The 13727-nt window shown below is 30.0% G+C and overlaps 1 protein-coding gene across 1 annotated transcript in view; it reads right to left on the bottom strand.

Moving 5' to 3' along the window:
* Positions 1-265: 265 nt before the first annotated feature.
* Positions 266-13727, bottom strand: part of LOC129969444 (bestrophin-4-like) — a 42575-nt gene continuing 29113 nt past the window's right edge. Inside the window, exons 7-10 of the mRNA XM_056084017.1 lie at positions 9847-9927; positions 9618-9769; positions 2274-2549; positions 266-1481 (exon numbers count right to left, since the gene is read on the bottom strand). Coding sequence (XP_055939992.1) covers positions 782-1481; positions 2274-2549; positions 9618-9769; positions 9847-9927 — 1209 coding nt within the window. The 3' untranslated portion in view covers positions 266-781. The remainder of the gene's footprint in view (positions 1482-2273; positions 2550-9617; positions 9770-9846; positions 9928-13727) is intronic.

Raw genomic sequence — 13727 nt, forward strand, 5'->3', positions numbered from 1 at the left:
CTTGCTCAAAAGCTCTCACCACTATTTCATCCACCTTTTTTGAACATGATAGTTTAAACCTTAAGAAATTAAAAGAGATCGTAACAGCGAAGGGTGAAATTTTCGTTACCCAACATCGTCTACAAGAAGAATCTTTCTTTGTTTTCCGGCTTGCCACATAACTTTTCTTTATAGAAATTATTATTGAAATTAAATATCATTGTAGTGAGTGTTTGTTATTTACGCTTAGTGCTTTCTCTATAAAAATGAACATATTACCAAAAAATAGCTTTTAATAAATATTTATTTTAAATAATGAACATTTTTTCAATCTAATTTTCTTTCTAGATCCGAAATCTAGAACACATTGGCATCAAAGAAATCAAGTTTTGAAGTCCAAAGTGATCACGGAAATTATCTGGTAATGATGTTTCCGGTGAATATTTTGTCAGATGTCTTTTAGATTTTAATGTAGTAGTTTCAATACCACTAAACGATTTCTGACCACTTTCTCTACCGTAATACACCACTATTCATTTTCTCTGTCTTCTAATGTTCCACCGTACACAATCAAATTGGCTTTACTTAATAAGTTGATAAAATCACCAATAAAGATGTATGATAAATTGGTCACACATTGTCTCTTAAGATTTCATTCAAACAATGAAATACTTCGAAATAATGTATTACTGCATTTGCTTACGCAGTTTTATTTATTTTTTATGACTTAGTAATAACGGATTAATGTTTCCATGATAGGAACTATAATAAAATTTATTATCGTTTTATGTAGATAGCATTTTCACTTTCTATCTGAACTTTTCTCATCTGATCCCAAATCTTGAAGTTCATGAATCGACGTCAAAGACGACGCCTGTTGCATGCCCAGACGACCTTCTATACCTGTATGCTCCAGAGATTCTTCACTGGATGGACAAGGAGTCAGTGAAGCTCTAGTGAGTGTTAATATAGGTGGTCCAATCTCACAACCATAAGTTTCATCTCCACTATCTTCTGTGACATCGTGATCCAACAGTAAATTGGCGGTGCTTAGATTCTCCTGATTTTCAGCGATCAAGTCGTCCCATTCTATAGGTCCAGCTCCTTTCTCCAAGGCGAATTTTTTCACGTCTGGTAAACTTTGGAATCTCGAAGATGCTTTGTCCCTGAGAGCTGCCAAGCTCCTTTCGTCAAAGGATTGCCTTCTATGGGCAGGAGCAGTATCTAAGAAGTCACCAGGAGGTTTTTCGCTCTTGTAGAGGGACAGAACTTCGTGATCTTCTTCTCTGCCTGGTGTAGCATGGAATGCCACCCATCGATTCTGCGGGTGGTTGTGACCCCGTTTGCGCAAATGAGGTCGTTTAATTGGGAATTTTTTTATTGCTTTTCGGATGGCGGATGTATCGGAAGGTGTTCTTGGTAAAAGTTTTTGTCCCGTTGCTTGCTGTGCCCCTGTCTGTGGGCTAGCCATGGTGATAGAATTTTCATCAGGTGGATGAATCCTAAAAAAGCAGATGCATAAATATAATATCTGATGAATATTAAAGAATTGTCTTGTATTCAAAAATAAATCCGGACTCTAATACTGGACTTATATTCAGATACAAATTCAGGTTTTCAGTAATAATTCGCGTAATTTTCCTAATCACATTTATTTACTCTGTTTTGTTTTTTAAAAAAGAAGTTGAAGTTATTTACTCTCTTGATTTTTCTATTTTTTTTATTTTTGCAAGTTTTTAACTTTTTTCTATTAAGTCACAGAAAATTATCATTATTACTCTGAATTGCTGGAAAATATTGGAAATGAGTATACGCACAACATTCATTGAAAATTTTAATGTACTTAGCAATGAATAGAAAACAACAAAATGATAACAATTTTAGTGAACTTGAGTATTTATTTACCAGATTTCTAAAAAAATAAAAATGGTAAATTTGAAATTTTAATTTTTTTAATAATATAAAATTATATTGTTTGGAATAAAGGAAATATTTATGAAGACCGAGTTAAAGAATTTAGATCAATACGTTTCCTATTCTAATTTTTTAATTAAATAAATTTATATTATCTTATAAATGAATTCCTAACGAGTTTAATCTGCAGCATTCAAATATTACTAGATGTTTTACAATGTTTGTGTGTTAATAGAACTAGTTTATTTTTTTTAGGAAATTTGCTTCTGTTTAGAAATAATTCTTTTTAAAAATAATTAAAGCACAGATGAAATAATATTACTTTTCCAGTGAATTTTTTACTAATACTCGCAAAGCATTTGACAGCTTCATCTACTTACCCAAAGAGAGAAGGAGGGTGTTTACTGTCACTGGTGAGGTCGGCGTCATTAAGAAATAATGAGGGGTTCGAAACTTTCCAGTTATTACTTCCACTTTCCAGTGTTACAGTGTCAAGGTTTTGATTGGAAACACTGAATCGTGTATTCAGTTTCCCACCGACCAGAGTCCAAAGCGAAGCTCCCCTGTTTCCCATGCCATAGGTAGCTGCTATCTTGTCTTCATCATCATCCTCGTCGAATTCTGGAACGAGAAGATTCTGCTTCTCTTGAGGAATCCTGCAAAAAAATAAATAAATAAAGTGAGGAAAAATAAAATAATGTTTGAAATAATGCTTCCTTTTGGTATGATGGTTATTTATAAACTGCAGCATTTAAAAGTGAAAAAAAATAATAAACTGAAAATTATGTTGAAACCATAACTCCAAACTAGGGATTGCAATACCGGACCAAAATTTCAATACCGGTATTCGGTATTTTTTAAATCTTAATACCGGGATACCGGTTTTAATACCGGTATTAGAAATTTTGGAAAAAGAAAGAAAACACAGGTGTTTCTTTTTTATTATTATTATTATTTGCCAGTTTTGTTAGAGAGTGTAAATATCACAAAAAATAATTTGTAATAAATTATAACAGTATATAATCACAAAAAAGTAAAGAAACATCTTATTTATTTAAATCACAAAAAAGGTGTAAATATCACTATTCAGTTTGTGGTACTATTACAAATTTTTGAAATGTGATCTAAAAAAACGTCATGCATCAATCGTACTGTCATTAAGCCTGAAAAGTAATTTTGTGTAAAAATTACAACTGTCGAAAACGCTCTTTCGGCATCTACGCTAGTTGGTGGTACTGTTAGCAATACGCAATATACTTTTTCCAAGTATTTACCTCTAAATCCCTCATCTTCAAATAAATCGATTTCTCTTCGGATGGTTTTGGATATAGCTGATTTCTGTATTGTATTTTTGTTCGTTGAATTTTTTTTATTTATTGCTAATTCTAATTTTTGTTCAAGAGACAATTCCTTTTCACTATCGACAGTAGTGACATCATAATCTTCGATAATTGAACCGAATTCTGAATGTGGATAGGTTTGTGGGTGAACAATTTTTTAGAAACTTTACTCTAACTTAATCAGATTTGAATTGATTATTTTCTTTTCTTCTTTTCATTTTCATTTATAAAATCATTAGAATTATGTAAATACCATAAGACATTTTCTATTTCGGTATGCCTTTCTTCTGTGCGATTTTTCAATTTATTATAGTTGGAATCCGAAGTTTCTATATCCACAGTATTTGGATTCTTCTGTTCTTTATATTTTTGGTATAATACATCTATTACTCCTAATTGAATTCCATGTGCATAGCACAACTGCTGATTTGCACCAATCAACTTTCCAACTTTTTTCATAATTGTTGCTCCATCAGTCGTTATGGATACAATATTTTCTTTCAGGGATAATCTATGTTTCGCTAATTTAGATTTAAGCAATTAATTAAGCCATTAATTAGCTAATTAATTTCGCCCGCTAGGGAGACATAAAAACAAAAACGTATACTATATTGCTATGTTCGCGATACCTGAACATATAGTGGAGACAATTTTAAAAATTTCTAGTAAATACCGAAAAACCGGTATTTAAACTTATGAATGCCGGTATTACAAAATTGTACAAATGGCTCAAAATACCGGTATTCGGTATACCGGTATTGCAATCCCTACACCAAACTGAATAACCCTAATTATAAGCCCAATTTCATTTATATGTAATTGATACATTTTAACTGAACTTTGTTTTTAATATATCACAAACTATTCTATATAATGATACTATATGTTTAAACAAAAGTGGTTTAAGTTGAGAACAAGTTTTCTATAATTCCAAGTCATATCTATATACATAAAACGTCATTCACTACGCGACGCAGTCCTTTATGACTTTCAGATAAGTGCCATTTCTATCCTTTGGCTATAGCCTTTTCAAGTAGATTTCTTCAGATATTCATCTATCATGATCAATAAAGCTTCTAGCATTCCTTTTTCAAGATTTTATATATATATATATATATATATATATATATATATATATATATATATATATATATATATATATATATATATATATATATATATATATATATATATATATATATATATATATATATATATATATATATATATATATATATATATATATATGTAATGATATTTTAAACTTTTAATTTAATCCAAATTAATTTTCAAAACTTCGTTTTAATTTAGCCCATCGTAACTTCATTCTAAAATATCCTCTTATTTCGTGATCCAATTCCACTTTCGGCTTAATTAATTCCTTTGTAAAAATAATGCGCCATCAGTACTACGTATCAAATGAAAGTGATCATTTCGGTGCCCTTGGAAAGGTGTCAAAAGTCACCACGTGTATTGAATTGGCGCGTGGCCGGAAATCCCATGTTATATAAGACTAGTGATCATTTGTTCGCCCCTTTTGCCCCTTTTTTCTTACTTCTGCTTTTGTGCCGAGCTGCGTCTTCTTGTAAATCATTATGCTTTCCTGGATGGTGGTAGAGAGAGAATAAAACGAAATTAAAAATACAACGTCGCGTCTATGTCTTCAAACCTGCATTCTGCATCAACCAAAATAATGTTACATATATATATATGAAGGGAATTGAATTCTCACTTTTTTTAAGATTTGTAATGTTTATGATATAGCAATTCAATGCTAGACAGTTTAAATTGCAGAAATGAAATTCTGAGAAATGTTGGGGGAAAAACCAGAAACACACGCAATGAAACGAAGTGGGAATAATTTTAAAATTTTGAACTGATAAGAAAATATTAATTTTAAGAACGAGTATAAATTGAATGTGTATGTGAAGTCAACAAGGTAATTCAAATTGTTTTGATTAAATTTGAGTTCGATCAATGTTAAATACATAATAAGGAAAATATTATAAATATAGATAATAATCCAACTAACAAAAATAATTTTTATGATGAATAGTAATAAATACAATTAATCTCTTAATCATAAACCAATGAGTAGAAAAGAAAAAGGAACAAGAATTTATAAACATTTTGAAATGGAATGTTGAGAAATATTTAATTTGATTTAGTAGTTGCTATACATAGAATGTTTTCTTGACGTTGTTTAGTTCGTATTTTACAGCCAACGGGTATTAACAAATACATCAAATGAGATGTCTTTCGGTGAGAAAATAATAAACAATATGAAAACAACGACTTGTTTACTAGTCTGCAACGTCCCAGGGCCGAACACAAAAAACAAGGGTGCTAAAATACAATTCACTGAAAAACGATCTTGCGTTAGAATAAAAGGAAAAAGAAAAATCTACCGTGAGTAGTTGCCAGAAAGTGTTTTTTATGGGGTACTGTATCTAGCACGAGGACAATTTTTATCATCTGTGACTACTATGTTACAAGTGAGGTAGCAGATTGCGGATGGAAATTTTTCTTCACCAGAAGACATTTTTTCTTTTAAAATAGAGCTTCCCAAGCAGCGTTTTAAGGTCGCAATAATTCTCACAATTTTTTTTTTTTTTGTTTCGGATTATTCGCCATTTATACGCTAACGTACCTAAAAAAATCTTTTCCGACTAAAATAATAAATTAATTCCATTAAAATTCGCTAAAATACACTTTTATTTGAATTTTCTACTATCAATCAATTTTATTTTCTTGTTTCTGTTTTAACTTTAATATTAATTGTAAAACTTTTTTGAAAAAAAAAAGTATCTCGTAAGGTAATTTTTTTATAATCCGAAAAGGGGAAAGCAACTAGAAATAGTTTGAGACGTCTGATTTAAAATAAATATTAGAGAATCTGGATATTATGTCAGAGTATTAAGAGAATTTTAATGTTCTGGACAGCGAAGTTCATCTATATTTCGGTTGTAAATAAAGAGGATTTCTTTAAATAAATATTATTTTAACTGTGAAATCTTTATTTTTAGACAATAAGCTGTTTTTGTTATAAAATAGCTAAAAAATATTGGTTTTCAATGGAAAATTAAAAATATGCTGATAGTTGATATATGCTTATATAAGAAAATTTTCAAATTCATAATCACAAATCAGTACTGAAAATTCTAAATAGAATCATTTTAATACTAGCATAATATGTAAGTGTGGATTTGTTGTTTACAATAGATTTTCATTTTATTATTCTTATTTTTTTTTTTTTAAATACTCAATATCACAAAACTTGAAAATTTGGAAAAAAGAACATATTTTTTATTTAAAAATATTTCTTAAAAATATATTATTGCCCCCAAATAAATAATTAATTTAAAAGATACATTATGTGTGAAAATACTGTAGAATAAAATTCCTTAGGAATACAGTAAAAAAGATTTTTAAAAAAATTCCATACAAAAAAAATCTACTAGGATTTTTTTTTTTGAGACAAACGTAAAAAAACAATATGATTTCATCTTACGGATTCTTCTAATTATATTTTAAAAAGTTAATTCTTGAATTTTCAAATTTATAAAATATATATGTTAGCTTTCCGTAAGCGATGAAATGTTCCCTAATTTGTAAGGGTAAAAGTGAAAAAATTGATTATTTTTAAGGTTCAAACCGTCCAAGTTTCATAATTCTATTATATGTAATTTTATTAATTAAATAAATATAATCCTAAAAAAGAAAGGCCAGATATTTTACGCCTTTAATATTTGAAACATAAATTTAATTAATGCCCTTTCTAAAAATAATTAATCTGATGGGCATTAAAACCGTATTTCATTGCTTTCTTATTTTAATTTCAACACATGAATAAAAAAATAAATTAAAACAAATAGTAAAAAGTTTCGATGATAAAACCCTACTGTTACTACTCTTGCATACTGCGTGAAGCCTCTATCAACATAAGGGGAAACATGTCTCCCAGCGTCATACTATGTGTTTGTGCTTATAAATTAATTTATGCTTCTGTCTTTAGTTGGGAGAATCATAGATACTTCTTACCAAATAACTTAAATCAGTGTTAACCTCACCCATCAAAGCATTCCGGGTAGTCTGCAGTACCGCCGTTGAAACAGAATGGAGGCGGGGATTAATGGCTATCACCGATCATGGTGCAAATTTTCCCTTAGGAGGTACAGCACGTCATGGAAGTTGAAGTAACTCGACCTCGCAGCCTTAACACAAGAACGTCCGGGATTTCGATTACCCTTAAACGTCCGGCGGTGTCATTTCGAAACTGCGATGTAAAATAATTGTAATAACTAAATAATTGCAGGACTACTGTTCAATAGGGTTAAGTTTAATATTGTCTACTCTGCACAAGGTTCGAAAATTGAATGAATTGTTTTTTTTATGAGCAGATAAGCAAATGCTATGTAACGAAACACTGAGACGCAACAATTTTAGAACATATGTTCATTTCCGCTGTGAACCCAATAACACTGCATTCAAGGTCAAACAAATGTGCGATAGTACTTCGGGAAGCTTGTTTTACTAAAGGTATCTATCTACTTACGACAGCAATTTATAAAGATAAATTGCCTTGGTGTTGAACCACACCGGCGGACGATATACTTAGGTATATTTAGATTTAAAGTCTCATCTAATTAACCTAGAACCACAAAACTTTTTCTGTGTAATCACCATGGAAAATGATTAAAAGTCACGAAAAATTTTCAATTCCCTGCTAAAATGCGGAAAGGGGAACAAACTAAACAAGTCCGGTGTCCAATCGAACACCGATGAACGTTTTAATGTTAATGTACACACCCGGGGAGCTGAAATTAGCTACCATCACAATTTTTTTTCTTATTTGTATCTGAGATGCTCCTTTGAGGGGTTTCTAACTAGATAGTATAGTGTAGCCCGTTCTAGATGAAGTCGAATAAACTAATGATGAAAATGCGAAGAACAATCTATTTAATCGAAGTGTGCAAGAGAAATTTCTTCTGTCTGCACTCTCGATTCAGGAGGTCACAAGAAACGCATCCATTACACCACAACACAACACACTCAAAATCATCTGCCCACCCATAATATGTCAAAAAAAAAAAGTATCACATAGTTTTAATGTTTTCCATATGGAAGATGCTTCCTACCAGATAACATATGTTAACCACTTCAGGACAAGCGGGCGGAGAACAAAGCGCTCTCACAGACCCGAACATTCCGAAGCAGAGCGTCAACACGGGCCCTTGCAGTTTTCACAATTAAGTTTAATTTTACAAAAAAAAAAAAAAAAAAAAAAAATCGTATAAAATCATTACTAATGTAATGACTTCAATTTCGCAAGTAACGTTTGTAATTTACTACTACTTAATACGTATTAATATAAAGATTATAACATTAATAGAAATGAATGAAATAAGCAAAACACTTAACTTTTAACTATACCCACGAAAACAAATATTATACTCATGAAAACAGAACCATAAGTATAAAAATTGTGTAATATTTCACTCTCACCAGCAGCAACAGACACCTAAAAGCACTTTCTCTAATGAAAAAAAAAAAAGAAAAAAAAGCAATCAACAAGAACACCTAAGTCTCTTTCAATCGCACTTCCAGAGAGCCGTTTGCTTATACCAATAAATCTATCAAATCTAGAAATGTAAAACAGAAACCAATGCCTGCTCGCATATGAAAGTCAAATGCCATACAATTAGACTTTTAAATATTTCACTCTATTCATAATGGGAAGGCAAAAATGGAACTGATTAAAAAGATACAAAATACTATATATCTTATATATATCAGCTCTATGGTGTAGCTATTCCAAAACTGAAAAAAAAAAAAAAAATCCTATTCCCCTTACATAAACCAATAAGCATTCCTTCCTTTCTCCACTCAGTCAGCATTCCGTCCTTTCTCCACTCAGTCATAATATAAACAAAATTCCAGAGCAAAATAAATCATAGTTCTTCAAATGCTCCATCCTCTTGAAAGAGCCGAACACGTGCAATTGCTTACATGTTTAAAGAACCCAGATCAAGTAAAAAAATAAAAAAAAAGGTCAAAACCGAAAGCTTATCTTGGATGTCAACACTCTGTGAGATATACTCCAAAGCAATAAGGGACATCAACCGCCATCTAGTGTTGTTTAAAAATTTAAATCAAACGTTCCAAATAGAAATCGCGCCAACGTGATCGTAGGAACGGAAAGGCTCATCGCGTATTTGATACCGCGGACCATGAAGGGAGACTCACGTGATCATGGTCCTCAACGAATTAAGTTAATGCATTACTTCGGCTTCGTGTGTTACTATCACATATTTAAGTACTCAAAATATTACAAAAACAGTATTATCAGTAATCTTTTCTAATAAAATATATATATATTCTTACTGCATCCTTGCCACTGATCCTCTATATGTTTTCTTTTTATAACCCAATGCCGCTTCCGTGTACGGTAGTTTCATGTCCAACTGATAATAATAATTATCCCTTACCAGAGGAGGAGGATTAGTGTTCAGTATATCAACTCCTAAGAAGGATACCTGAAATTAAAAGAAGATTTTACATTTCCGAAGTCTTTTATAATTTAAAATTAGAGATCCAGAAAAGTAGCACGTACTTTCATATGTCTGTCAATGATCCAGTTCAGTTCAAAATCTTCATCATCATCTCCAAATGGATTAATCAATTGTTCAGCTACCTTATGAATAATGGAGACAGTTAATGATAGATAGTATATATCTTAAACACAAATTATATTTATCCACAGCAGAACTAAATATAATCTCATTGCATGAAAATATTAATTTTTCCAATTGTTATTTACTAATCGCCTTTGCGATCAACTGATTCGCTAGGGATAGTGGATATTTTTAATTTCATTTAAATCAGTTGCGCATAACTTCATGCTCATAGTTCCATCAAACTGTCAGATGTTAAAGGCGTGCCATTTTAGTTGTCTTACATACTTTATGTACATTGTGCACACGAACCTTTCTAATTTTTCTAATAAATACTAACCCCATAGCATCATAATGCCATTCAAAACGTAAATATCCAACTACTATTGAGGAAAACAATGAAAGCAATTTGAATGTCGGTAGCAATGTAATATATTGTTGTATATTAGGCAAAAAATGTTGTAAACACATTTCCAAACTTCAAAAAAAAAATGCATGTTTATTAAATTAATATAGTTGTAAAGGTTATTCATAGAATTTTAAGATGATGTAAACATCCTTTTTGTTTTATAATATGTTTGGAAGTTATGGTATTAAATTGTCAAAATTTCGTTTAATCCTTAATTAGTTAAAATTTGAAAAAAAAAAAAATGTTTCGAGGTGCATATTCGAACCTCCAAAGTTACGTGTTTTAAGTTTAATTGCTTTAGGTCAAGCATGTAGAGCACTAACACACGCACTTGCACGATCTTTATTATCAATAGAGGTATTGTGACCAATGTATGATAAAATGAATGGATAAAATCTTTCATATAACAAAATTAATTCATTTGTGTTATCTTGAAGAAATTTATCTTTTTTTCTTTGAAGAAATTTAACACAAATGCTGTTTAATATCAGAAGAAAATAACAGTCTACTTTTCACAGTCTAAAAGTTAATTAAAATATAAATTTATTAAAAGGAAATGTTTGGGTGTGTTTTTTCCGCTACGTTATCTGAAATTATTGTCTCACAAAAATGACTTTTACACAGTTATAAAATGAAAAAATTTACCTTTTGAATGATACCAATTTCATTTCCGTCCATTCTCCCCTCCCCCACATTTTAATAAATTTGTTAAATTTAATTTTATGTAATCTGTAACAAACTATCAAATTATTTTCATTGTGGTTAAATCATTCAGCCAAATGCTTTTTCCTATTTTAAAATTAAGCTAAAAAAAATTATATTTCTTTAAATGTTAACTCAGGAGCAGAATTTTTTTGTGCTTTTATTTCGGAATCTATCTATCTATCTATCTATATATATATATATATGTAATGATATTTTAAATTCTAATTTCAATTTAATTAATTTCCAAAGCTTTTTCTTAATTTAGCCCATAGTAATTTCATTCTCTTATTTCCTGATTCAAATCCATTTTCTCTACTTAACTAATTCAAGAGAAGCTTTGTAAAATTACTTACATTTACACATTACACGCTCCGCGTGACGGGATAGAAAAATGTCCAGTAAGCACATTCTTCTTTAAAAGATCCCTGTTTTTCCCTTACTTGGGATTGACATGCGTCAGAAATCCCCATCAGAATCTTAATAATATATTAGCACTGTAAAAAAATATTTTACCTATCAATAGCTTATATTATATAAGACGAGGAATAATTTATTATTTGCTCTCTTCACGACTTCTGCTTTCGTGCCGCTCCATGTCCGCGCCTTCTTGTAAATAATCATGCCTACTTCCCGGGAGAGAATAAAACGAATTTGAAAATGCAAAGGTTCTTCACTGCTTGTCGCATCTGAATTCTACTTTATTTAAAATAATGCTTATATATATATATATATATATATATATATATATATATATATATATATATATATATATATATATATATATATATATATATATATATATATATATATATATATATATATATATATATATATATATATATATATATATATATATATATATGAACTTCATGCGTAGTCATTTGCTGTGGTCAGTTCCCTTAAACATATATTTTTCAATCTTATCAAATAGCAAAATAATATTCTAAACAATTGTATTCCATATAAATAGTTAAATAGCCAGAAAATTCAATAATCCGAGTGAACAAGCTGGTTGCTGAAGGCAGCTAGAATGGGAAATTATAATGGAGGCACGCTTGGTGATCTTGGTGCGGTCTTTCTTAAATGAAGAGGGATATATATGACATCTAACTATGGAACGTAATATTGTAATGTTCACATGTAATTTTAAAGCAAAATTATTTACGTGAAGAATACTGGAACTTTTAATTAAAATTTTTTTTCTGTGTATTAAATTATTTAAAAAAATTTATAGTATTTAAAATCTTTTGTAGTTTATTTTGGCTTTATTTTTTTATATCCGGTTCACTTTTCATATCTTATATATTAATTTTTATATTCTCTTTATGCATTACTTAATTTCTAAATACTACCAATTCGTATTGGTGTATCCAAATCGGTTAGATACCCATAAAATTTAGGTAGTGTGTTTACAGTATATTGTATTTAGCGAAGTACATTAGTTAATGGGCAAAGACAAAACGCAAATTTTCGTACATAAAAATGGACTTTCGAAAGAATCTCATGTCATCACCTATGGATAAGAAATAGATGCTTGGTTTATAATAATGCAAATTTTTGAATCACAAGACAAGCATATAAGACATAAAAGATAAGTGAGTGGAGGTTGAACAATGGGAAGAAAGGTTGTTGTTTATCTTGAGTATAATGAACGCATAAAGACGATTTTTAATTCGAAGAAAATTAATAATAACGGTTTTAATCTGATATGTTGTAAACAAAATTGGAATTGTCAAAATCTTTATTAAGTGGTGGTGGAAAACATTTTATGAAATTGTAATAGTTATTGTTCTGGTTCGACAAGCTCAAATTACTGCAAATGAGGATCGTTATACATAAACAATAAATAATCAAATAATTGGACAACTATTATCAAATTGGCTCAAGGATACTCATAGGCAGTAGAATATTATGCTAGGCTGTGACATAGAGGTTAATCTTAAATATCCTTCAAACAGAAATTACCTTTGTTACCATTAACCAAATTATTTTTTATTTGATTTTTCATAATTGCATCCTCATCTGCTATGTCATGATAACAAGTGAATACAGAATTCATGTATTTTTTCTTACATAATATCTTTCTGCATATTATTATTACAAATAATCTTTCTATAATTATTCTAAGTAAAAAGTTGTTGTTGTTGTGGTTTCTTATGGCACTTGCCATGGACAAGACCGCTATTACGAAAACAGCGATTTTAAGCCGGTGGGGGAGCGTCCTTTGTTTTTTATAGTAGCGCCATCTAGGGCCAAGAGAACGACTTAGCTACACACACGTAAAAACCCTAAGAAAAAAGTCTTTGTAAACGGTTTCATTTTATTATCATTTTTTTTATTATTATTTTATTCTGTACATAATTATTTTTGTTTTTTGTACTGTAAATATGTTGGTATTTAAAAAAATTCCCGAAACATGCCCATCAAATTGTTCAGTGATCAGAATGGTTACGGATGCGGGGCTATGAAATGGTATTCTTTCTGTTGGTTTGCTTGACAATAAATTAATTAAGATATGTTCCGTTTAGTACTTTCAACAAAAAAAAAAAGATAAATATCGAATGTTGTTAATATATCAACTGAATTTATCCGCATTGACGAAATGTGCTGTACGGGAATGAAAGTAGATTTTGTTTATCGTCCAATTCAAGACGCTGTTACAATACATTTGGCATGAACCCGGAACTGTCTGCTCTTCTGCCAACA

The sequence above is a fragment of the Argiope bruennichi genome, chromosome 5, assembly GCF_947563725.1.
Source record: "Argiope bruennichi chromosome 5, qqArgBrue1.1, whole genome shotgun sequence".
NCBI lineage: Eukaryota > Metazoa > Arthropoda > Arachnida > Araneae > Araneidae > Argiope > Argiope bruennichi.